Source organism: Heloderma suspectum, chromosome 1, assembly GCF_057233095.1.
Source record: "Heloderma suspectum isolate Gila_16-S chromosome 1, 16-S_ref, whole genome shotgun sequence".
NCBI lineage: Eukaryota > Metazoa > Chordata > Lepidosauria > Squamata > Helodermatidae > Heloderma > Heloderma suspectum.
This window is the reverse complement of record NC_139458.1, coordinates 15,145,043-15,172,384: the sequence shown is the minus strand read 5'-3', so window position 1 is coordinate 15,172,384 and position 27,342 is coordinate 15,145,043. Positions and strand designations below refer to the sequence as shown.

General features: G+C 42.3%; 1 protein-coding gene across 6 annotated transcripts in view; it reads left to right on the top strand.

Annotated features, from left to right (window-relative positions):
- PPP2R5E (protein phosphatase 2 regulatory subunit B'epsilon) overlaps positions 1 to 27,342 on the top strand; it is a 105,805-nt gene that overhangs the window by 67,844 nt on the left and 10,619 nt on the right. For all 6 annotated transcript variants that reach the window (XM_084836765.1, XM_084836724.1, XM_084836776.1 and 3 more), the window contains 9 exons: positions 14,307 to 14,408; positions 17,174 to 17,266; positions 18,008 to 18,138; positions 18,241 to 18,300; positions 19,990 to 20,098; positions 21,712 to 21,765; positions 21,876 to 21,926; positions 24,292 to 24,411; positions 26,673 to 26,800. In XM_084836765.1, the coding sequence (XP_084692891.1) occupies positions 14,307 to 14,408; positions 17,174 to 17,266; positions 18,008 to 18,138; positions 18,241 to 18,300; positions 19,990 to 20,098; positions 21,712 to 21,765; positions 21,876 to 21,926; positions 24,292 to 24,411; positions 26,673 to 26,800 (848 nt within the window). The remainder of the gene's footprint in view (positions 1 to 14,306; positions 14,409 to 17,173; positions 17,267 to 18,007; positions 18,139 to 18,240; positions 18,301 to 19,989; positions 20,099 to 21,711; positions 21,766 to 21,875; positions 21,927 to 24,291; positions 24,412 to 26,672; positions 26,801 to 27,342) is intronic.

Here is a 27,342-nt window from a genome sequence, read left to right as displayed (position 1 = left end):
ATATTAATTAATTAAACACATGGTGTTTTTATTCTTTTATCCTGTCTGCTGTTCACTGCTTTGAGATCTTTGGATGTGGAGTGGCATACAAATATTGTAAATAAATAAAACCTTTACAAACACGTGCGAGCAAAAACACCTTTGCACCAGAAAGGGGGTGATGGCTCTAAACCCTTGGCAGTTTGCAGGAATTGGACAAAATTTCATGCACAGGTTCCCATCGTGGGGAGGCACCCCAAGGCAGAACTAAAATCCTGTGTGGCTATGCCTCTTGGAAGTTTGCAGAGCGCACCGCTGAGGGAGGGGTGAGGGTGGAGACAGGCGGAGAGTGCAGTCTGTTGCTCGGCAGAGCTCGGAAACAGAGATTGCCCAAGAGGAGCAGAGCGGCTGCAGCGGTTTTGACTGCTTTGGCCAGGCGACTCTGTAGGCAATTTGTTTAAACCACTCTAGAGCACCAGACCACATGATAAACCATGATGGTTATAGGGATGGCAGAGAATTCCGCCACGGATCTCAGTGAGGCCGAATGTCAGTGCATTCAGCCCCCCAAACTCCGTGGCGGAACGGCCTGCCCCCCCCCCGCGGATCCCCCCTGGGACGAGACTTACCTGGGGCGGATCTTCCGGGCGGCGGCGGCTCCGGTGGCGGCGGCTGCGGCAGCTGGTCTTCCAACTGGCTGCCGCCGCCGCCATTTGCAGCCTTGCCTTGTAAAACAACAACAACAACAACGTGATAGGGTACGTAAAGATTTACGTAGCCTATCATGGCTGGGTTTAAAAAAACAAAAAAACCCCACGTACGCAAATGGCGGGGGCTACGGCCACCGCCACTTGCGTTCCTTATTTTTGGCCGACTTAGTCTACGTAAATATTTATGTAGAGACAGCCAAAAATAAGGAACGCAAATGGCGGCGGCCGTAGCCGCCGCCATTTGCGTACGCGGTCCCCCCCCCGAGCCCTCCGCGGCTGGAAACCCGGCTGCGGACGGCTCTGGCCTGGGCTGGGTCTGGCTGGCTGCTCCGCGGAGCTGCCGCGGAGCACAGCCGGCTGTGGAGGATTCCGGGGGGGAGGAACGGATCGCCTCCCCCCCTGTCGAGGATTCCGGGGGGAGGGACAGAACGCCTCCCCCCCCACCATCAACATAATCCGCGGAAAGGTAAGTGACTTTCGTACGTCCCTAGATGGTTAAAATAAACCTCACTGTAGACCATGGCATATCAAGGTGGCTTATTTTGGCTAAAACAACTGTGATTGGAGAAAACTGTCTGCAGATGACACGATAAACAATCATGGCTAATTCAGAACAATAAACCATTGTGGCATATCGTGTCGTGCGAACTCAGCCTTCTATTTTCTGGTGAATTAGGGTTTCTAAAAGCTTTGAAATTGCATGTGAGAATGACCCTTTACATGCCCTCATGGGGTTTGGCACAAAGAAGACACTTATAAGGACACTTGCATGACCTTTGAACACATATGTGTTTGTTCCAGATTGCGTTGGTTGGCATGACAATCACAACAAGCCACGGTGGCTTATTGTGAGCTGTGGTGTGTGCATGGCATGATTTGCATAATCATTGCCTGGCTGCTGCTTATTGTGTCATCCAAACCTGGGCAGCATGGCTTCTTGGAGGGTTAAACAGCCCTCACATAACCCTACAACAGCTCATAGGTTTTGAGTGTGTGAACCGGGTCATTGTGAAGAGATTGACCTGATCTAGTGCTTACAGCTTGTTGTCCCAGTGGCTTCATTGTTGATCTTGAGAGGAAAATGGAAGTTGGCTATGATATAAAGAACACAGTTAGGATGACAGCAGTTGCTGTAAATTAAAAGAACCATTCCAACTAATCTCGATGGCTCTATTACGTAATGGCTCCTGTTCTTTCAGTTTCCTGAACTTCAGCCATGCGTGTGCTAATGTTAGAGGATTTACAATATTTTCTTTCAGTTTAGAGCACATCCATGCAATCTGAACATGGTAGCTACTATAACATAAGAGCAGCCTTGCTGGATAAGACCAAGGGTCCATCTAGTTCAGCATTCTGTTCACACAGTGGCCAACCAGCTGTGCACAAGAAACCCACAAGCAGGACATGAGTTCCATAGCAGCCTCCTGCCTATGTTCCCCAGCAGCTGGTATACATAGGCATACTACCTGTGATACTGAAGGTAGCACATAGCCAACAGGACTAGTAGTCATCGATCACCTAATCCTCCTTGAATTTGTCCAGTCCCCTTTTAAAGCCAACCAAATTGGTGGCCGTTACTACATCTTGTGGAAGTGAATTCCATAGTTTAGCTATACGCAAGGTGAAGAAGAACTTCCTTTTGTCTGTCCTGAATTTTCTGCCAGTTTGCTTCTTTAGATGACTTTTGATTCTAGTATTATGAGAGAGGGAGAAAAATGTCTCCCTATTCGCCTTCTCCACACCATGCATAATTATGTACACCTCTGTCATGTCCCCCCTGACTGGCCTTTCTTCTAAGCTGTACAGTCCCAGCTGCTGTAATCTTTCCTCATAGGGGAGTTGCTCCAGCCTCTTGATCATTTTAGTTGCCCTTTTCTGCATTTTTCCAGCTCTACAACATCCTTTTTTAGGTGTGGTGACCAGAACTGTACACAATATTCTAACTGTGCTTGCACCATAAGTTTGTACAAGGGGAGTATGATCTTGGCAATTTTATTTTGAATTTCTTTTCTAATTATACCTAACATGGATTTGCTATTTTTCACAGCTGCTGCACACTGGGTTGACATTTGCATTGAGCTGTCCACCACAACCCCAAGATCTCTTTCTTAGTCATCACTGCTAACTCAGATCCCATCAGCTTATTCTTGTAGTTGGGATTTTTTTTGCCCCAATGTGCTTCATTTTACAATTCTTCTTATATTTTAAATCTAAAATTACTTTAGGTACCTGTTGATTTACTGTTAAGTAGCTATCCAATCACTTCTTCCTCTTTCTGGGATACTTGCATTTGTGTTTGTTTAGAACTTTGACAAAATCTAAGGCTGTAAAAGAAACTTAAGAGGAAATTTGCAGTCTGTTTAAAATAACTGTGTCCACATATATTTTTGATAAACAAGTATCCATATAACTGGGTGCAGCAGCTATGAATCCTGTACACACACAAGAATGGGTCTCAATCTCATGCGCACGTGAACACACACACACGCGCGCGCATGTGTGTATGATTAATAGTGTAAATAGTTATATTTAAATAGTGTATTTACCATTTCTTAATCTTTTTGCATTTTATTGTTAGTGGACCCATTGAGTTCTATAGGACAAAGTAAATGACCTATTGTTGGCAACACCATTGTGGGAGACACACTTGCTTTCTACCATAAAAGTCAATATCAGGCATTCATTCATGGGGGAAAAACTAATTTTAGAATTGCAGAAATGTCTTGTTATTTCACTTGCCTCCCCTTTGGACTATGCACATTCAGTGCCAGAAATTCCTGTCACTTCTCTTCAGTTTTGATGGAGGGACTATCAGCAAGCCATTTTTTCCACAATACTAAAAATGGCATTCTCCAATTAAAAAACAACAACACCTTGTGAATATGATTGGTGTAGCACATAACTCCTCCTCCTCTAAATTAATTATAGTGTTTAGAATAGTCTCTGTTGAATTAGGACTAATTTGGTGGATGCACATGTCCCTTTCCTGCTAGCATCACCAATGCAATGAATATAAACTTGAGCACGCTCCGGGAGAGAGCGCAGGACAGGAAGGCCTGGCGTGCTATGGTCCATGGGGTCACGAAGAGTCGGACACGACTGAACGACTGAACAACAACAACAAGACATTTCACATACATACGTAACAAACCTCTCCCCCCCCTTAATTAAGAGGGAGCAATGTCAAATGGAAAAGAGTAAAACACTCACCCCTTGCACCTTTCTGCTTTGCATCACTCCATCCGACAGCTGTTTTTTTGTGGTGTCTGCTGCATGGAAACTGGGAAGGGACTCTCAGAACGGATTTGGCTGGGTCTTGCAGGAGCTGACTCCTGCAAGCCCCAACCAAGTCAGGTTCCTTCTACCCACCCTGCTTGCATCCTGATTGGGGTGCAAGCAGAGCAGGAAGTGGTGCAAGGAAATCCACAGCTTATCTCTGATTTTGGAGATGATAAAGGGATTTGCCTTTGCTCTGTTCATCCTTGGGGCAAAGCTTGGGGAGGGTGGAGGCGAGACCCACAGAGGGTGCTCAAATTTCCATGGGCCAGATTGGGCCCAATGTGGGCCAGAAGTTGCCCCCCCCCCCGGTGTAAAGTATAGTTCAGCCCTCAGAAGGGTGCCTTATTCATTCATCACCATTTTTGGCATTTAGCAACATATGATCCAGAGTATGTGGCCTCTTCTGCAGTAAAAACATATAAAAATGCATAATATTGGCTGTTCTTGTGAAAACAACCTAGGAGTTTATGTGGCAGCCCAGTGAGTGCCTAGGAAAAGATAATGGGATTGCAGTTGTTGTTGTTCAGTCATTAAGTTGTGTCCGAGTCTTCGTGACACCATGGACCATAGCACACCAGACCTTCCTGTCCTCCGCTCTCTCCTGGAGTGTGCTCAAATTCATATTCATTGCATCGGTGATGCTATATAGCCATCTCATCCTCTGCCGTCCCCTTCTCCCTTTGCCTTCAATCTTTCCCAGCATCAGGGTCTTTTCCAGCGAGTTTTCTCTTCGCATTAGGTGGCCAAAATATTTGAGCTTCAGCATCTGTCCTTCCAATGAGCACTCAGGGTTGATTTCCTTTAGGATGGACTGATTTGACCCCCTTGCAGTCCAGGGGACTCGTAAGAGTCTTCTCCAGCATCACAGTTCGAAAGCATTGATTCTTCGGTGCTCAGCCTTCCTTATAGTCCAGCTCTCACAGCCATACGTTGCTACTGGGAAAACCATAGCTTTGATTAGACGGACCTTTGTTGGCAAGGTGATGTCTCTGCTTCTTACTATGCTGTCTAGGTGTGCCATACTTTACTCCCAAGGAGCAAGCGTCTTTTAATTTCATGGCTACAGTCGCCGTCTGCGGTGATCTTGGAGCCCAAGAAAGTAATATCTGTCACTGCTTCCATTTCTTCCCCTTCTATATGCCAGGAAGTGATGGGGCCAGTTGCCATGATCTTAGTTCTTTTAATGTTGAGTTTCAAACCAGCTTTTGCACTCTCTACTTCCACCCTCAACAAGAGGCTCTTTAGGTCCTCTTCGTTTTCTGCCATTAGGGTGGTATCATCTGCATATCGGAGGTTGTTGATAATTCTCCCGGCAATCTTAATTCTGACCTGTGATTCATCCAACCCGGCATTTCTCATGATGTACTCTCCATATAAGTTAAATAAGCAGGGCGACAATATACAGCCTTGTCATACTCCTTTCCCAATTTTGAACCACTCGGTTGTTCCATGTCCGGTTGTTACTGTTGCTTCTTGACCCTCGTACAGGTTTCTCAGCAGACAGATAAGGTGGTCTGGTACTCCCATCTCTTTCAGAATTTGCCAGAGTTTGTTGTGATCCACACAATCAAAGGCTTTAGCGTAGTCAATGAAGCAGAAATAGATGTTTTTCTGGAATTCTCTTCACAAAAAGTGATGTGCTGACGTTGCAGCACTATGATGGTAGCATCATGGGCTGATGGACCAGCACAAAACTGAGACTAGAAAGCAAAGAAATAAGACTTCTTTCCTATTTCCTTTCTTATTCCAAATTAGTAATTATTAATCTCATAGATTCATCTGTATTATTAATTAATCTTTTGTGCTTTAAGTGAATTAGCATTTTGATTCGAAAAATATTGAATAAATTATCCACAGATAAACATTTATAAAGCAAATACTGTCCTGGCTGTCAGCAACAGCAGTGAGGCAAAGCACTTCCAGTATAAATTTGAATCTTAATGAATTGGTTGTTTTTTGAGATGAAGCTTTCACAAATCAGATTCTTGTGACTGCGATAACACAGGTTTGCATAGTCTCATATTTGTAGAGCCTATCATTTTGGTTTGTTCACTTTGTGAATGACAGGGAAGAACATACTTATTGAACATGATCCCTCTTTATATGGGTGCAGTGCCTCCATAGAGAGCATTTCCTCCATGGGGCCTAAGAATCTGTATAGAGCTATGTTTTTCTACCTCCTCAGTGTGTGCACACAATCAGTATGCCAGGCCAATGCAAGGAATGGGGAGGTCTGTGTATCAGTTCTGTCCAGCTTTCTCCCCTCTATTTGGTCAAACAGCATGAACACATTCCCTGAGTAAGTGGAGGAGAAAGGCTGTATGAGGATATCAAAGGTGTGCACACACCTCCTACTCTCTGTAATGGCTTGGAGCACTGACTGTACATACACAAAGGGGGTAGGGAACAGGGCTCTGGTTTGCTCCATGAGAGATTCCTCTACACACAAGTGCTGCACCCATGCAGAAATGGATTGTGCTAATCAATCTATTTAATGGATTCACTTTTCAAAAAAGGCTGTTGTGTCCAAGCTGAAGGACTTATCTGACAGAATTATTGTTTTAAAATGACCTAAAACATGTTGCGCAAAGGAAGAATCATGGTGCGCTTCACGATTTTGTTCAGCTTTATCCCAGTTAAAAAAAAGATAGTAAAATTGGATGCAATATGTTACTAAAAATATAAGAGCTTTCAAGTCTACTTAGGTTAATAAAATTTAAGCTTGAAAAAGGTCCAACTCAACATTGTGGCTTATTATTAATCTTTGTAAGCCACCCTGGGAACCTTTTTTGGCTGAAGAACAGGGTAAAAATGCTGCAAATAAATAAATAAAATTTCACCAGAAGTGGTTGTTAACCTTGCAGTCTGAATTAGCACACATGCAGATTTTGCTCTTAAAGGTGAAAAAAAATGTTTCGTTGTGCCAGGATTCCAAACCAAATCCTGAACTAACATAATTTGGATTTTGGATGCCGAGAATTGCATGTATGTATACAGTTGCCTTTCTCCAGTGGAAAAATGGATATGCACAGATTCTTTCTAACAGGATAAAAGTAGAGATGTGAAGGTGCAGGGAAGAACAATGAAGCCTGTTCCCTGTTTTATTTTGGGGGGTGATGTTTGCTTTTTTTTAGCATTGAGAGGGAGAATTAAGAAATGTTTTCTTTATCAAATAGATGGGGCAATACTTCTTAAAGCCAATTTATGCTGCTACAGATCTCTTGTATTTAAAAGCAATTATGCTCATTGCTACTAGCTTTATTCGGGTGTTACTGTGCTCCCTGTACTCAGGGAGTGAGGATGCGCCACGTAGTCCTGCCCCCATTGTTGTGCATGGCACAGTGTGCAGCTGCTATGAAAAAGGCAAATTCCATGTTTGGAGTAATTCCAGTAATTGAAAGGAAAACTGTCAGTATCATATTGCCCCTATACAAATGTGTTGTGTGGCCACACTTGGAATACTGTGTAGAGTTCTGGTCACTGCACCTAAAAAGAGATATTGTAGAGTAAGAAAAGGTGCAGAAAAGGGTAACGGAGGGAGCAGTCCTAATGGCCGCTAGACAGTGGGTAGACGGCCATAGGATATCATGTTTTCTGGGAACCGACCTCCCCCTACTTCCGCGCTGCCTCAGAGGGGAGATGTGGTAGAAGTGTACAAGATTATGCATGGTGTGCAGAAAGTGGATAGGAAGAGGCTTTTCTCTCTCTTTTTTAATATTAGAACCTTGGGTCATCCCACAAAGCTGAATGGTGGGATATTGAGGACAGATAAAAGGAAATACTTCTTTACACAGCTCATAGCTCATATTTCAAGTATGGAATTCACTACCACAAGTTGTAGTGATAGCCACCAATTTGGGTGGCTTTGAAAGGAGATTAAACAAGTTCATGGAAGATAAGGCTATCTAGGGCTGCTAGTCATGAAGGCTATATGCGATCCCAAAATCAGAGGCAGTATACAGTACTTACAGCAGTTGCTGGGGAACATGAGCAGGAGGGTGCTTTGCACTCATTTTCTACTTGTGGGCTTCCCATTGGGATAGCTGGCCGGCCACTGTGTGAACAGAATAGAATTCTGGACTGAATGAATCCAGCCTGGTTCTTCTTATGTTCTTACATTGCCCCCCAGGTGTCTGCACAGGGGAGACCTATGCACATACGTACCTGTGTAGGACTCCCGTTTGCAGATGTTCATGCCATATGTGCGGATGCCTGTGTAGGGAAGTGCAGTGTACGACGTCAGGGGTGGGGTTTGCAGTGCAGCCCCGCTCCCTGATTGCATGTTCAGCTAATTGGGTAGAGTAACAGCTGAATAGGGCTTCTGTGTTTTACTAAATTACTAAACAAGCAACACAGTTAGGTTAGGACTTGATAGAACAATGCTATCAAATGTTGCCATATGCAGAACATCTTCATTTATTTGGTGCGAGAGTGCAGTCTTGGAGTATGCCAAGCATATTGCTTCTGCAACGTGGTAAGGCTTTTGTACAACACAGCGTCTGACTCTTCTTGGTTATCAGTTCTCAAGAAGATTCATGCATCTTCTGGATCATGAAATAAACAGATTAATATTTGAAAACAGGTACACAATGAAGGTATCAACTGTCAAAGAGTTTAGACGCTTGTTTCAATTGATGCAAATCTTCCATTGTTCTGGTTTTATGAAGCTCATGGTTGTTCAGAATCAGAAGCTATGGGTTCTGAAACTGAGTTTTTCTAGTATTTGCACAGATAGGATGGTGTGGGATATAAATAAATAAAGAAAAGATAGGTTTAGAACAGCTAGTTTTGTCTACAGTTATGACACTCTCAGCATCCTGTGTGTGTTTACTCAGAAGCAGTGGAGCTTAGTCCCAGGTAAGTGTGTACAGGGTTGCATCTTTACTGTGTACAATGATGGTATACTACTGAAAAGGTTAACATTGTAATAAAGTTTAGCTGAATGTTCAAATTTATTACGTTATAGCAATGTTGGTGCCAGTGGGGGATTTCCTGTCAATGCAAATAGCAACTTCAAAGGATTGATTTTCGTCAGGAGCACAGCAGGGGAGGAAAGAGTTAACCTCCCACCTCTCTTTGAATTCAGTAATTATCAGCTTTCTCAGTGCCTGCTAACCAATATTCCTTTTGGACACATTAATTTTGTCAGTCTCAGAAATAAGCAGCTTTAAATTGTTTATATATCAGTCATGTTGACATGTCTTCATTTGTAAATATGCAACAGGAAATTTGAAACTACTTTCAGGAAAAAATATTGAATAGACCTGGGAACTTAAATAGTGATTTAGAGAGTTCAGATTGTTTTTTATGCATTTTCTCAGTCCTTACAACAGCCTTGTAAGGTAGGTCAGTATTCCTGTATTGTTAATTGAGGAGGAGCTTGTAGAGGTTGAGGTTGAGAGATAGTGGCTTACTTATGAATACACAGTGGAGGTGATGAATAGATTTAAGGGATTAGACCTGATAGACAGAGTGCCTGAGGAACTATGGACGGAGGTCCGTAATATTGTTCAGGAGGCAGCAACTCAATCCATCCCAAAGAAAAAGAAATGCAAGAAAGCAAAGTGGCTGTCTGATGAGGCTTTACAAGTAGCTGAGGAAAGAAGGGAAGCGAAAAGCAAGGGAGAAAGGGGAAGATATATCCAACTGAATGTAGAGTTCCAGAGAATAGCAAGGAGAGACAAGAAGGCCTTCTTAAATGAACAATGCAAAGAAATCGAGGAAAACAATAGAATGGGAAAGACTAGAGATCTCTTCAAGAAAATCGGAGATCTCAAGGGAACGTTTTGTGCAAAGACGGGCATGATAAAGGACGAAGAAGGCAGGGACCTAATAGAAGCAGATGAGATTAAGAAGAGGTGGAAAGAATACACAGAAGAGCTATACAGGAAAGATCTTAATGTCCCTGATAGCCATGATAGTGCGGTCACTGAACTTGAGCCGGACATCTTAGAGAGTGAAGTCAAGCAGGCCTTAGGAAGCATTATTAACAACAAAGCTAGCAGAGATGACAGTATTCCAGCTGAGCTATTTAAAATCCTAAAAGATGATGCTGTTAAAGTGCTGCATTCAATATGCCAACAAATCTGGAACACTCAACAGTGGCCACAAGACTGGAAAAGGTCAGTTTACATTCCAGTTCCAAAGAAGGGCAATGCCAAAGAGTGTTCAAACTACTGTACAATTGCGCTCATTTCACATGCCAGTAAGGTGATGCTCAAAATCCTACAAGCTAGGCTTCAGCAGTATGTGAACCGAGAACTACCGGAAGTACAAGCGGGGTTTTGAAGAGGCAGAGGAACTAGAGATCAAATCGCCAAGTTTCACTGGATCATGGAGAAAGCAAGAGAATTCCAGAAAAACGTCTATTTCTGTTTCATTGACTACGCTAAAGCTTTTGATTGTGTGGATCATAACAAACTGTAGCAAATTCTGAAAGAGATGGGAGTACCAGACCACTTTGTCTGCTGAGAAACCTGTACGAGGGTCAAGAAGCAACAGTAACAACCGGACATGGAACAACTGAGTGGTTCAAAATTGGGAAAGGAGTATGACAAGGCTGTATATTGTCGCTCTGCTTATTTAACTTATATGCAGAGTACATCATGAGAAAAGCCGAGTTGGATGAATCACAGGTCGGAATTAAGATTGCTGGGAGAATTATCAACAACCTCAGACGATACCACCCTAATGGCAGAAAGCGAAGAGGATCTCAAGAGCCTCTTGTTGAAGGTGGAAGTGGAGAGTGCAAAAGCTGGTTTGAAACCCAACATTAAAAAAACTAAGATCATGGCATCTGGCCCCATCACTTCCTGGCATATGAAAGGGGAAGAAATGGAAGCAGTGACAGATTTTATTTTCTTGGGCTCCAAGATCACCGGAGACGGCAACTGTGGCCATGAAATTAAAAGACGCTTGCTCCTTGGGAGTAAAGCTATGGCAAACCTAGACAGCATAGTAAGAAGCAGAGGCATCACCTTGCCCACAAAGGTTCGTATAATCAGAGCTATGGTTTTCCCAGTAGTAACGTATGGCTGTGAGAGCTGGACTATAAGGAAGGCTGAGCGCTGAAGAATTGATGCTTTCGAACTGTGGTGCTGGAGAAGACTCTTATGAGTCCCCTGGACTGCAAGGGGGTCAAATCAGTCCATCCTAAAGGAAATCAACCCTGAGTGCTCATTGGAAGGACAGATCCTGAAGCTGAAGCTCAAATATTTTGGCCACCTAATGCGAAGAGAAAACTCCTTGGAAAAGACCCTGATGCTGGGAAAGATTGAAGGGAAAAGGAGAAGGGGATGGCAGAGGATGAGATGGCTGGATAGCATCACCAATGCAATGAATATGAACTTGAGCACACTCCGGGAGAGAGCGGAGGACAGGAAGGCCTGGTGTGCTATAGTCCATGGGGTCACTTAACGACTGAACAACAAAACATTGTTTGTCTCTTAGCAAACATGCTCCAAAGGCGAATTTAAATCAGTCATGATGTTCCCTATTGCTGATAGATTCTTCTCTCTCTGAGTATCAAACACTGCAAGGCATTTGTGCATACCAAAGACTTCTGTAAAAGTCAGCATGCTTTAGTAGTAGTATATCAAAATGCACCCTCTTGTGGTGGAAAAAGGAAAGCCTAATGATAAAGCCTTTTACTTCCTGGTTGCTATTCCTCCGTATCTTAATCCTCTCCTAGTTTTCCTTCATACTTCCTTTTTATTTCTGCATCCTTATAGCTCCTCTTCAAATGAGCTTTTTTGGCTTCCTGGCTTAAATTGTTAATACTGTAACAGTAGCTATTTCTCTAGCACTTTTTTCAGCTTTGTTTGATCAAAATAAGAAAACCTGCATGAAATAACCCAGGCATTTATATCAGGAGCAAGCAGCTTATGGTTCTCCAGATGTTTTGGCCTACTACTCCCATAGCCCTAGCCAGCATAGCCAATGGTGGGGGATGGTGGGATTTGTAGGCCAAAACACCTGGAAGGCCACAAGTTGTTCGCCCCTGTATATGAACTACTACGTCTATATCAAATTAGATGTTCAGGTAGATTTGTGTGTTTAAAGTAGAGTATACTATTTTACATATTTATTTAATGTAGTTTTGAATCACTCCCCCACTCATTGAGTGCTTGAATCAATTTACAATAAAACCATTAAAAATAACATATAAAAAAAGGAAACAAAACAAATACGTACATTGCAGTAAATCAGGGGAATTATCTAAAATCAAGGAGCAGCGATTATCACTGAAAGCTCTGTGGAGCTGTATAGTTTTTACCAGCTGTCTTAAAGGCCAGATCAGTATGCTGAAATGCAATATGTGAATTAGTGTTTAAAAACTCACAGGCTTTGTTTCAACTCCTGGATAAGTTTCTGATTAATTTAAACAAATAACCTGGAATATTGAAAAGTATTAAGAGGATGAGATGAGAACCTGAGAGCCAGTGTGGTGTAGTGGATACAGTTTTCGACTAGGCTGCAGATGCCTGAGTTCAAATCTCTTCTTTGCCACAAAGTTCATTCAGTGGCCTTGGGAAAGACACTGTATTCCAGTTTCTACCTAACAGAAGTGTTGTGAAAATAAAATGCTCTTGCTCCCTCCTTATTGATAGCTTCTTTAGATTTGAATTACTCACTGTAAAGAAAGAAGTGCTGGAGGCTGCATTTACACTTGGTGTGGGCCCAATTAGGTGTAACAATAGCAGTGGACAGTGTTAGTAATCAGGTTACTTCCCTTTCTTGGAATATGAGCTATGCTCAATGCCCAAGGTACCCAAAGGAAGGGCTTTGTTGTTGTTGTTCAGTCGTTCAGTCGTGTCCGACTCTTCGTGACCCCATGGACCATAGCACGCCAGGCCTTCCTGTCCTGCGCTCTCTCCCGGAGCGTGCTCAAGTTCATATTCATTGCATCCGTGATGCTATCTAGCCATCTCATCCTCTGCCGTCCCCTTCTCCTTTTGCCTTCAGTCTTTCCCAGCATCAGGGTCTTTTCCAGGGAGTTTTCTCTTCGCATTAGGTGGCCAAAATATTGGAGCTTCAGCTTCAGTATCTGTCCTTCCAATGAGCACTCAGGGTTGATTTCCTTTAGGATGGACTGATTTGACCTCCTTGCAGTCCAGGGCACTCGTAAGAGTCTTCTCCAGCACCACAGTTCGAAAGCATCGATTCTTCGGTGCTCAGCCTTCCTTATAGTCCAGCTCTCACAGCCATACATTACTACTGGGAAAACCATAGCTTTGATTAGACGGACCTTTGTCAGCAAGGTGATGTCTCTGCTTCTTACTATGCTGTCTAGGTTGGCCATAGCTTTCCTCCCAAGGAGCAAGCGTCTTTTAATTTCATGGCTACAGTCACCGTCTGCGGTGATCTTGGAGCCCAAGAAAGTAAAATCTGTCACTGCTTCCATTTCTTCCCCTTCTATATGCCAGGAAGTGATGGGGCCAGATGCCATGATCTTCGTTTTTTTAATGTTGAGTTTCAAACCAGCTTTTGCACTCTCCTCTTTCACCCTCAACAAGAGGCTCTTGAGATCCTCTTCGCTTTCTGCCATTAGGGTGGTATCGTCTGCATATCGGAGGTTGTTGATAATTCTCCCGGCAATCTTAATTCCGACCTCTGATTCATCCAACCCGGCATTTCTCATGATGTACTCTGCATATAAGTTAACCCTTAATTCTAGATTATTACTACTGCTACTACTATTACAATTTATTTCATTTTTATACTGCCCAATAGCCAAGGTTGTCTGTGTGGTTCATTAAAAAAAATAAAAACAGCTCAAGAGCTGTTGCATAGATTGATCTCTTGGCTAGAATTATCAGGGTCTTCCTGCCTCCTCTCATTGCAGGGTTAAAATGAGACAAGAATTGTTAAGGCACTTAGTTTACTTGTAAACCATACAATTCTATAGAAATAGTTTTTAGCTAAGAATAATGTGTTAGTAAAATGCACAAGAATAACTCATGGGCTGAATCTGCACACAGGAGTTTTGATAATGGTAAAACTGCTATGTGTAGATTCAGCCATGGACTCTGGGTGAATTCTACTGATTTGTACATTAACTCTGGTTTCTTTGAACTGTTTTACCCTGCAAGCTTCAGGGGAGTAGAAATTATGATGAGCTTGATAGGTGAGGATAATTGTAACAGAAGAGCAGCTGGTTGGGTTATAGGAACACTGTTGGGACAGAGGCTGGAAGACTTTAGTGAGAAAATACAGAAGGATTGAATCTCCTGAGCAGTTGTCTAAAGAGTGGTATGTTAAAATTACAGCACTCCACCCTCTGGAATTTGTTATCTTTGTAGAAGAGCAGCTTTTAATTTTGTTTGCTCAACTTCCTAGGTTTCTTGCAATATATTCCGAACACTTCCTCCTAGTGATAGCAACGAGTTTGACCCTGAAGAAGATGAACCCACCCTTGAGGCATCATGGCCACATTTACAGGTGATTTTATTCTTAATGTTTTTTTTATTTTATTGTATACTTTTAAAAAATGCAATACACTAATTTGCATACATGTGCATATACACAAACAAACCAATAAGCATGCAAGGGGAGAGGAAGGGAGGGGAATTGGCTTGTGCCAGTGCTAGAAGGAAGTGCTGACAGGTATTTAAATCCAGTAAGGACCAGTCCTATCTTCCCTGGTGGGTCGGTAGCATCAGCCCAGTTCTGGTGACTGTGGAGCTATCTTGTCTTTCTCTTCAGTCTCTGCAGCCACAGGGCAGCAGGCAGTTGCAGCAAAGTTGTTTCTCGAAGAGAGAGAAGTGAGTTCCCTGCAACATCTGGGCTCCTGGCTGATGTTGGGGCCAGGATGGTCTTCCCTTTGCTTTGGTGTTTGCATAGCAGAGAAGAGAGGCTGAGTTTGCTCCCTCCCTGGTGTCCTTCCGTTGGCAGGCAAAGACCTTTTTATTCAAGCAGGCCTTTGATGTAAAAGCAGGTCTGTTGGGTTGGATGCTGTTTTTTCTGTTATTACTGTGTTTTTTTATTGTGTTTGTATTTTATTATTGTTTTAATCAAGTTTTATATATGATTGTAAGCCACCTTGAGTGCCATTTTTCTCGATAGAAAGGCGGGGTACAAATCAAATAATAATAATAAAAAAGGGTTACAACCTTTTGGTTTTCTGGCTGCTGATGAGTACCAAAGCTTCCTCCCCACGTGCCTGTGCAGTTTAGGGCCTCATTTACATTGCCTTAGACTCAAATACTGTTAGTCCTATTTCTCATCTGTTGACAGTTCAAGGTATATGAGGAGAACAGAAATCTTCAGTCTCTTTAGTCTGATACTCATAAGAGCTATTGCAATTTATTTTTAGTATAGTTGTGTATAGATGGTGGTTTTTAGGTATATTATATCTGATAAACTCTAGGACTTTTTCCTCTTCACTCTTTAGATCTTTTTCAAAATTGCAGCCATAGAACTACTGAATCTCTTTATATTATAGAGGAATGTACATGGGTGAACAATGTTTTTAAATTCTATATTTATCTTGGCTTTCTGTTTTAATGCAGGTACTGATTTTTCAAAAGGGAGTGTGGAACATTGTTTTAAATAGTCTCCTAGGAAATATAGAGCCACATTAGGGAAAATTAGCTATAACCTACAGCTTTTAGTCTTCTTATCAGCTTATTTTTAGGTTGCTTAAATACCTGAGCCACATTTAAGATAGGCTACGGCTTCTAAAACCAATTTCACAGATATTTTAATAGTAGAATATCAATTCCATTGCTTTCTTTATATTCTGTTCTGTACTTTTGAACAATCGCCTGGTCTAGTCAGTTGCTTTCTCTTAAAATGAGTCAGGGCATAGAGCCCCATGGTTTGCATGTGAAAGTCCCTAGATTCAAGCATTGACATCTTCAGATAGAGCTGGGAAAGACCCCTTTGCCAAACTCTGGACAACCAGGGCAAGTCAGGGTAGACGGCACAGAGTTAGATGGACCAATGGTTTGATTGGTATAAGGCAGCTGCATATGTTTCTGTGTACATACAAACAGGTGCAGCTGTAGCCTATTTTTTAAAAACATCTTTGGGAGGGTACCCTTTCCTTTCTCCAAATTGTGCTGTCCTGTTGAGTTTTCATAAAATGTCCATACATCAAAAACCACACAGGGGGAGCAAGAAGTTGCTTCACAGGGTTATTTGGAGTGTGAAAACTGGGCAAGGAAAAAGTTAAGTATTCCCTCCTTCTACTGCTTCTCTTCTGTCAATTATACCCTCCCAAAGTGGCTTTAAACACACACAAAAAGGCTGTTGGACTGCAGTCGTACGTCTTTACATGTAATGTATAGTTTGGGCATTAGTGTGTGTGTGTGTGTATGTGTGAGTGCATGCATGTGAGAGAGTGTATATGTAAGTATCCTTCAGGCTAAGGCAAAATCTTTTCAGCAAGTTAGGCTCCTGATTAAATCAAATTATTCTGTATCAGACATCTGAGTTGTAGGATAATGCTCTTGAACATTTTCTAATTACCATAAAATGTTTCCAAACAGTTTCACCAAGTCTTGTCAACATCACAGTTGCTTTATTTTATATGATTTCAAGGGTCTGGAGGGCAGAAGAATGTGCTTGTTGATTACCCCTGGGAGTTTGACCAGCCAGTGAACAAGCATTACAGGGTTGGCAATGCCTGCTCTTAGCATGAGTTGGAATTCTCCTGACAACAGTTAAATGAGAAGAATTAATGGGCACTATGCTTGTATCACTCTAGTTTATATGAACACACAGAAATATGAGATTATTTATTTGGATATATATCCCACCCAATCCTGATGTCTCAGGGCATATAACAGCAGTAGTCAATGGTATATATGTGTCTGTGTCATATGGAAGGGTTAACTGTAAAAACAGGCCATATAAAGTGACCCAGGGAGTGTGGGAGGTGACAGAGGGAAAAGAGGTTTACCATGGTGGTTGTGTGGAGAATTTTAAAAAATAATGTTGGATTCAGCAACAACAAACCCCCCCCGCCCCCCAGAATATGTAGTACCTCTGGGTGGGTGATGGGGGCAGCAGATGTGGTAACTCATGTGATCCCAAAGAAGGCCTATAGATGATGACTTTGCCTGCCTGCCTGCCTGCCTGCCTGCCTGCCTGCCTACTTATCTACTTGCCTCCCTCTTTTAAGGCAGAAGGAAAACAATAATTTACAAAGGTGTCTAGTAGAAATTAATTTAGTCGTGACTAAACTGTCTTTTGATCTGCAGCTTGTATATGAATTTTTCATACGATTTTTGGAAAGCCAAGAATTCCAGCCCAGCATTGCCAAAAAGTACATAGATCAGAAATTTGTATTACAGGTAAGGAGATCTGTCTTCTTTAAGCTCATGGTGGCATTTATTCTGTTAGATTTTATTAATTAGGATTGTTAGTAGTCGGAGGAATTAATGAGCCTGAGGAATTAAAAAAACAGGTAACATCCCTGTGTACATCCCTGTTTCTCATATTCATTAGAAACCTGCATTGAAATGAACGAAGATAATGTTGCAGGATGGTAGCTGAAATTCACTGGAAGGTCGTAGATGAGAGGAAACATTGGCACTAAGAAATGGGTAACTTAACCAGAAGCCACATGGAAAAAAGTGCCACAAAGCCATCAGTTGAAACAGTTCTCTGTCTGCTGCCACATTATGAATATAACTCGTGCAAAAGGCCTGAATCCACCCCTCCCTCTTAGGGCTTACAAATGCATAAGCAGCGTGGGCAGTATCCACAGGGCAGCTCCACTGCTGCTGGTTCTGTTCTGCCTGTGGGACCCACTGCTTGTGCAATGGGGCTTTGGCACTCCTAAAAATAACCCTGAAATGAGCAGAAATGCTCCCGTCCGTGAGCTCTGTTGACCTGCCCCATTCCAGAAAAGAGTGGGAAGTAAGTCCTGGTAGGGATCAGGGAGGCAGTGTGCAGATATCACAATGGACAAAATGGTTGCAGAGTGTAAGGTAAGCAGAAAGAATGCAAAGGAAAGGCAGAAAAAGCGATTCAGAGGTTTAGAGTCATGTACCATGTCTAAGCTTTTCTTTTTTGTTTTGTTTTTTAAATAGCTGTTGGAACTATTTGACAGTGAAGATCCTCGAGAGCGGGACTACTTAAAGACAGTCTTACACAGAATTTATGGCAAGTTCCTTGGTCTTAGAGCATTTATCAGAAAACAGATTAACAATATTTTTCTACGGTAAGTTTTTGGGGGTGGGGGAAAGAAAGCTGGTTATAGTGTTACATGAGTTATATAACTGAATACGTTCGAACATTTGATCTATGTAATTTGTTTGGGCAGGTTTGTTTATGAAACTGAACACTTCAATGGTGTAGCTGAACTGCTGGAAATATTAGGAAGGTAATGAAGTCTCATTTTAATTACTGACCTCACCTATAACATTCCTACATGGTATTAAACTTGACATGTTGAAAGGGTTATCTTAAATTTTTTGAGAGTCAAACACTGGAACCCCCCAAATGTTTAATTTTAAGGAAGCACCACCGCCACCACCACCATCATCCTACCCTTTCTCCAAGGAGAAAGGAATTAGTTTACATGGTTCTCACCCTGCCCATTTTATCATCACGCTAACCCTGTGAGGTATGTTAGGCTGAGAGATGGGGACTGGCCCAGAGTTACCCAGTGAGCTTCGTAGCTGAGTAGGGACGTGAACCTGGGCACCTGTCTTAACACTATACCTCACTGGCAGTTAAAATTTTGCTTCCAAATAAGTGTATGATGAGCCATACAATATGAGCCATTGCATTGCCATGTAGGATCTATAAGATGAGGAATTCCAGACTCCAGCAAGTGACTTTGTCCAGCGAAATAGGTGTTCTTTTGTTGAAGCCTGTATGTTACCCTCAGCGCTAGCACAGTACCAGCTATTGTGCTTGTCTCTTTCCTCTACCCACCTGTGTCTCATGCAACACTTAAACAGAACTACAGTTGTGTAGATGTGGGTGAACCTGTGGTTAGCCCTCCTTGAAAGTAGATATAGGTTTCCCAGACATAGGGCAAAGTCACTTGCCAAAGCTGGATGCTACTTTGCCTTAGCTAGTTTAAGATGGTCTTTACAGTAACTGTGCTAAAGTGCATTTAAGGAATTGACCTGTTAGGGCAAGTTGCCAGACATTCTGTGTTTTACTGGGCATCCCATTTTTGGCAAGCTAGTCCTTACATTCTTAGTAGTATTTCATGTAACCATGGTGACATTTTTCAAAGGTTATAGGTTTGTATCCTTAGCTGTAAGGCATCTGCTTAATTTTAGTTTAGATGCCAGGTCACATAGTTGGAGGCCATTAAGTTTTTCTGTGTTCCCATTATAGATTTTTTGGATGGTCTGTACCAGCCTTCCCCAACCTGGTGCCCTCCAGATGTTTTGAACTACAAGTCCCAGCATTCCTGACTGGCTGGTTGATACTGAAGGGAGTTGAGGTGCAAAACATTTGGAGGCACCAGATTGTGGAAGGCTGGCCTATACCTTGCACTTGCGTACCTGTTGTTTGATTCCCAGGATTCTAGCTCCAGGGAGACTAGGAACAGACCTCAGGCTCATGTGCTTTCTTCCTTAGTCAATTTGCTTCAAGTAGAAGTGAATGACTGAAGATTTCCTACATTTGTTTGATCATGAAATATCTCTGATCCTGAGAGAAAAACCTCTGTTTTTATCATGCAAAGTCAGGGAAATTCCATCTTCAAGTAAATGTGGATCATTTATTCACTTCTACCTGCAGGGAGTGAGAGAAGGAGACCAAAGCTCACTTCTGATATCATTGTCCCAGGGGTGAGGTAATGAGATGAAAAGTCCCCTAGAGTGCTTCATAATATGCATTGCTTGCACGTATCAGTAAATGAATATGCTTTTTCTGTTTATAAATAAAGTTTGCAAGATCCCCTTTGCTCTTGGGCAAATCTAGAACATGCTTCACATACACGTGTACGCTTGTGCCAATGTACCCTTGTGTAGTTGTGATGAGGTACTGTTCTGTTCAGTCTGTATTGAGAGATGCCATGTTAATAAACAATCTTTTTTCTCATTTCTAGTATTATCAATGGCTTTGCTTTACCTCTTAAAGCAGAGCATAAACAGTTTTTGGTGAAAGTGCTGATCCCTCTACATACTGTTAGGAGTCTGTCACTCTTCCATGCACAGGTAGAAACTTTTATACAAATATTTTCTGTTTCCCACTAGAATTGTGCAACACTGTGCTGTACTGAATGTGCAACTGTACCAAACTGAAAGTATGTTATCAAACTCCCCACAAAGCTGAAACTGTAGATTTCAATAAACACATATTCTTAGGCAGAGATCTTTTACAGGATGTATACGTAAAGCATATACTTCTGCGTTCCCTAGAGACCACCCCCCAGTCAGACAAGACTCCCTCTCATGCAGTCTTCCAGTGGGTACAATGCAGATAACTCTGTGCTCCATCCATTTGAATTGGGTTGTTCTTGGTGCCTTACAAGGTTACTGAGGGGGAGGTGTTGTACCCTGCAGTTGCAGGGTACAACAGCCTTGTCCTTTGCTTTCACTTCAATGACCTGGTTCCCACAATCGCTATGGCCTGTTGGGTTATTTGAAGGTTGTTTCCCCCTTCAACTAGCCATGCCGCCTGGGTTTGGACGACATGAAAAGCAGTGCCTGGGCAGGTGATTAGGCAAATGGTGCCTGGCACACTCTAACGTGCTCTACGGCTGAAACAAACCACAGTGGCTTGTTTAAGCTACAGTGATCATGTGAACTGAGCCAGTATGTCTGCCTGCAAACCTTTGAAAGCAAAACAAAAGAGAAGGCTTGTGGCTTGTCCTTTTTCATGCTGAATTACTCTTGGGCAGGCTCAAAGTTGGGTCTTTAATGTTTGGAGGTTTCTTATAGTGAAGGTTTAGTGTTTTGTCAAGCATTCAGGTTTCTTCCAGCTAGAATAAATCCCACAGCTAGAATTATCCCGCACCAGATTCTTACTTTCTAATGCTGACAACTATAAGCATAACCTAGTGGTAGGCAGCCTGGTGTCCTCCAGATGTTTTGAACTATAGCTGCCATAATCCCTGACCATTGGCTTACGGGAATTGTGGTATAAGGTTGGAGGTTGGTACTACATCTTGAGGGCATCAGCTTGACTACCGCTTCCTTGTACTACTGTATGTCTTATACAGCACTGCCTCTGACATCCCTGCAAGTGTAGTCTTGCTAGGTTAGTCTTTTTATATGTCAGTCTTTGGCCGTGCTACCTCATTTCATAAGATGCCCCAGTGCTGCCAAACATGTAAAAGAAAAACATACACAGGAAGGCATTGACTGCTGAAATTCAGATGACTTCAAACTCACATTTAGCTAGTTGATTTAGTATACTGAGGAGTTGGTGTTTTGATCAACTTGGACGCAGCTTTGATGGAATTCCACATCTTTTCTGGAAATGGAAACTACTTCTAGAAGAAGCTGACGTGGATCCAAAGCTGCCCCTGTGCAAATGAAATGCTTTTGTGCTCACACAAGAGACAGGATGTCTCTGATTTGGCCTTTTCCGGTGCAGCACCCCCACCCTACATCCTAAATTGTTCCAAAGGGGTCACCCAGTCCTCTGGTGCAGGGGGCTACAGCAGGAAGCAGCAGGAGGAAAAGCCCAGTACCACAGTGGGTAGTCTGCTCAAAGTAGTTGGGATCCGAGCGATATATCTGGATTAGCCACCCTAACAATACATTTATTCCCCTTGCCTTTCCAATAAAAGATTTTAATTTTCATGTTTACTCTCTCTTTACAGTTGGCATATTGCATAGTGCAGTTTTTGGAGAAAGACCCTTCACTCACAGAGCCTGTAAGTATGATAGATATACATTTTGTGTCTTGAACATTAACTTTACAGAGCACAGAGCTGTGTATTTCTATATCTAAATGCTCTTTTGTATCTTCTTTGCTTTAATTTAGGTCATTAGAGGTTTAATGAAATTCTGGCCGAAAACTTGCAGTCAAAAAGAGGTAAGCTATGGGCCTTAGGTTGCCTTCCTGTTTGACATAGGATCCATACAGAAAGTTCTGGCCCAAATCATATGCCCTCTGCAGATATGGAGGATTAGGATCATGCCAGCCCCACCTGATATTCAGGTATTAGTTTTCACATTTGCATAGGGACCTACATGGAGAGAACTCAATGGATGTAGGCTGGATCTGTGTGATCTGTACACTGCAAATTTTTCCTATGCTGATATCACATAAGCGTATGGAGAAGAATGCTCAGAGGTAGAACACATGCTGGGCAGATATAAGGTCCAGTCTCAATTCTTGCCATGTATGTGTACAGCCCAAATATATGTTGGCTCTGTCCACAAACCTGTTAACTCCAGTTGCAAATACTAAACTATGGGGCTTCTCTATGCATGCATTGAGGTAGTACTAGCATAGGAAAATCAGTGTCTGATAGATCTTTTGAGCTAGATGCATCTATGTAAATGAAATAACACATAGCTTTACAAAGCTTTTTATATGTTTATGGGACATCTGTGGACATAAACATGAGCAGCTTCCTCCTCACGACTCAGAAGAATGTACCATGTTCTCCCACATGCATTAGTATTCTGTATCAAGGGCTCCTTGGAGGCCTCTCTCAGTCTAATCCAGTAGCCAAGTCCAGACACAAACAAATGGATTCTTTTCAAAGCTCTTTTCCTCTTCTACAACTTAACAACTCTACTGTTAGCAACTAGATATGAGCAGCAGAGTACCTATGCCCTACGTTGGAACAGTTGGTCCCCGTTTGAAAGGGAATTACTGGCAGACCCCTGAACTTAAGGACTAGGGAGAGTCCCTCCCCTTTTCCCTTGGATCCTCTGGGCGCAGCCGTTGTTTGTGCGCCAACCGGGCACCACGCCTCCTTTCTGTGCCCTCCATTTGGCGCCGCTCTCTGCGTCGGCGTCGCGTGTCCATCAAGTCTGCTTCCCACGCTCTGTCACTCCCAGGACTGCTCTCTAAGCTAGGAATGCTGGTGGGAGGAATCTCCGTCAGCTGTTGGCCCTGGGAAAGAGGAGTGTGCTCCTCTCCCAGGAGCGACTCCTCTTCCTCAGAATCAGAACTACTCTGGGATTCTATGGGCTCAGTGTCCACCCTGACATCCTGCTGTTTGACGCTTGAGACATAACGCACTTGGACGTAACTGCGAAGTGCTGTAAAATTATAGGGACATTCAGATTCAACTCCCCACTCAGCTGTGAAGCTCGCTGGGTAACCTTGGACCAGTCACTGGGCTGGTTTGCACTACACGACCGCCTGTGGGTTAAACTTCCCACAGGCTGTCAGGGACAAGCGGGAGAGAGTGGACACTCCCTGCAGCACACCTGCCACTTCTGCTTTTAATTAACAACCCACAAGTGGCTCCTTTGTAGGTTGTTGAGCATATCATCTGAACCTGGACGACTGGGTTGTTTAGCCCCTAAACAACCAAGGACTCTGGGTTTGCACAATACGCTCAGCAACCTATGAAAGAGCTGCTCATTGGTTGCAGATTAAAAGTGGAATTGGCATGTGCTCTCCCCTGCTCATCCCTGACAGCCCGTGGGTTGTTTAACCCATGGACTATCATGTCATGCGAACCAAGTAAATATTTCTCAGCCTCTCCTACTTCACTGGCTTGTTCTGAGGATAAAATCGGGGGACAACCATGGACATTGCCTTAAGCTCTTTAGGAAAGGCAGGATAGAATAATAAATATGTGTGCTTTGTAGTGCAATTGAAAATTTAGCAACCTATGAGGAGGCATGAGTAGTTCTGCTAAATGATTTTATAAGTATACCTTATACTTTACGACATCTAGAGAAAATTATTTTATGAGGCATTTAATAAATAAAATAATACCTTTTTGACGTGCATCATTGACTACTCAGATATCCTAAGTCCTTTGTTTTGTACAGTTTGACAGCAGCCTAATTTAGGATTTTGAATAGTAACTATTGTATGTTGCATATTGTTGTAGGAGTAAAATAATGGCTACCTCCTTAATGCCATCTGGGAAAAGTAAGCTGCCCACCCCATGTTGTTCTTAAACATTTTAAGAGCTGTTGTAACTGTTTTCATCTGCTCTTAAGTGTGACATTTGGAAGTCTGGTGGTTTTACCTTAGGTGAAACACTACAAGCATTCATGTTCTTGTACCAATAAATTCAAGACTTTTGTGCACTTATGTTCTAAGAAGTATATGGATTGCAGCTAATATATGCAAATGAAGAATATTTCTTCTTTGCATTATCTGTACTTGCCTGACTATAGAAGCTGAACTGATACTTCTTTCAAAATCTGTTTGAAAAATTGCAAACAGAAGACTTCTGAATTTGATATTTCCTTTTACACTTTAGGTCATGTTTCTTGGGGAGCTGGAAGAGATATTAGATGTGATTGAACCTTCACAATTTGTAAAAATTCAAGAACCCTTGTTTAAACAAATAGCTAAGTGTGTCTCTAGCCCTCACTTTCAGGTCAGTATTGCAGCTTTCAGGTCAGTATTGTGTGTTGTACATAAATGTGTGTAAAAAGCCACAACAGCTTTTTTTATATGAGAAGTCACTTCAGAAGAATGGATTTCAGAACAGTGAAGCAGCCTCCCCCCCACTTCACGTTTTCCCCTGGTGGAATTTAACATGCAGATTTACTCTCACAAATACATAACTGGAACACTACTGGGGTGGTGGAAGGAGTCGTTTGTGGGGTTATTTGGCACAGATAAGAGATGGAGTAGGAAAGGGTAGGCAACTCCACTGCCTACTCCTGTGATATCTTCATCTAGATTTCCCTCCTCCTAGCTTCTCTTTTAAAAAAATGGAGTTGAAGCTTTCTTATGTGCATTTGTGTGTAAGATTGTGGTAAGCCCCTTAATAGATCTAACAAATCAGTACCTAAATTCTGAGTTTGCCTTGTATTGATAATATTCATTTCACAATGACATACGCCATTACACTGACTGGAAACACTTATTCACTTGTCAGTTTGAGAGGAAATGTTCCCCAAATAGAGGTAGGCATTCTGGGAAGCTGTAAGTTTACATACAGAAGGGAAGATAGTAGTGAATAATGTTGCTCTTGTTTTCTGTCCCACATATCTATAATTTTAGGTACCTAATAATAAAGGCATTAAAATTATAGTATAAATAAAAGTATTTCATTAGGTGGTTTTCCTGTTCGAAATAGAATCCATAGAAAAAGTAAGCTGTGTAGCTCATTCCGGTGGTTTTGGATGGAGGAAGCCCAAAATGCATTAGGGAGGCTCCAGTTGAAGACCTCCCTCTTCACTCAGGCATTCCCCGATTGGTTATGCTGCCCAGTTTGTTTGGTTTTAACGTTTTTATAATTTATATAAATGTTTTTGTATTTATTATGATGTCTTTTAATCTTTTTTTAATACTTGCTTTGTTAAACCGCTTAGAGATAGATTTTAGATATGGTAAGCAGCATAGAAATTTATAAAATAAGTAAATCCCCAGCCCACCCTGAAAGTATGCACCTTGGGCTTAGTAAAAAGGGATGAGACAGGATGAACTAATGGGTAGACATGGGCTTGGATTTGGGAGGCCTGACTCCAGTACTACATGCACCATGGGCTCCTTGTATGGCTGTGGAAGACTGACTTCAAGTGTTTCTCAGCTTCAAGTGTTCCTGAAAAATGGAAATAGTGATCTAGTCTGCATTTGTTAGGAGAATCCACAGAATAGTATTGTAAGGCACACTGTAAATTTTAACAAGTGCTATACAAATAAGCAATGCTTGCTGTTCAGGAATTGACACGCACACATACATTAATATTTATTTAGTTATTTAAAATATTTTAACCCGTCTTTCAGGGCACACTGCCCTGACAAGGCAGCTTTCAAGATTATATAACACATGAAAATAGAATTATAGGCATATTGGAGGTCTTCTCAGTGTGTACTGAGAAGTGTGTACTCAGTGTGGAAACTACTGATCGTCTGCTGTTCTTCGCTGCAGCACTACCCAAGGAACCCAGAGGGGCGGGGCATGGTGAAGGGATGATGTTATCAATAACAATCCTTCCCCTGGTTTCCCTAATGGACTGGCTGTTGCAGTGGTTCCTGGTGTCTGGCAGTTGTTCTGGTTGCCTGCACTGAGTCCAGAGTCAACATCCCAACACCGGAAGCTGTAGGCTCCTTGTGGAGGTCTTCTTGGTGGCTAGCTGGTGGTTCTGCTATCCCCCACCATGACAGCAATCAGGAAATTCGAGGCTGATGACAGAATAAACCATCCTTCTCCTGCTGCCATGGTGTTCCCTTGGTGGCTGATACAATGGCTATTACTGCCTCCTGTCACTGCCTCTGTTGCGATTTGACATGACAAGGTCATGGTCAAGAGCCAGTGTAGTGTAGTGGTGAGAGTGACGGACTGGGAGCCGGGAGATCTGGGTTCTAGTCCCCACTTGGCCATGGAAGCTCACTGGGTGACTTTGGGCCAGTCACAGACTCTCAGCCCAACCTACCTCACAGGGTTGTTGTTGTGAGGATACAACGGTGAGGAGGAGGATAATGTAAGCCGCCTTGAGTTCCTTGCGAGAGGGAGAAAGGCGGGGTATAAATGCAATAAATACATAAATACATAAATACATAAATACATACATACATACATACATAAATAAATAAATAAATAAATGTTTTGCTGTGTGCTTTTGTTTTCACTTGGAAACATTATACAATTTTGGAAATAACAGAATACAAATTTTCCCTTCATTCAAGGTGGCTGAAAGAGCATTATACTATTGGAATAATGAATACATCATGAGTTTGATAGAGGAGAATTCCAATGTAATACTTCCCATCATGTTTTCCAGTCTGTACAGGATTTCCAAAGAACACTGGAATCCGTAAGTTTATTTTGGCATTGCTGCTTACCTTCCAGCATACTGAGAGCATCGTGTTTCTACCTTTGAATGCTGTCTCCTATACAGTAAAACACAAATTCTCTGACTTAAACATTTTACACCCCCTCCAAGGTTTATAGCATAACTAAACTTGACACAGAATGTACTTAACTATGGAAGTTCACAATCAGAACAGTGCATTTAAAAGCATTACAGATATTTATCTGCATTGTATTCAGGAAACTTGTTTCTGGGATACCATACAATGACAGGGAAAGTTGCTGTGTATCCAGTACACAGTATACTGTACTAGCTGACAATGCTGTAAAGTACAGTATGATAGAATAACCCCGTGGACCCTGCCTGGAGATCCTTGGAGAAAAGGTGAGAAACTAAAAACAAAACAAAACTCTGGAACTGCTGAGAGAAAGAGAGCATGAATGTATGTTCTTGGCCTGATTTTGCTCTGTTCATGGAGACTTAGGAACATAGACAAGGACATAACTGCTGGAATATAGAGGGGACTTGGTTGGACTTCCAAAAGA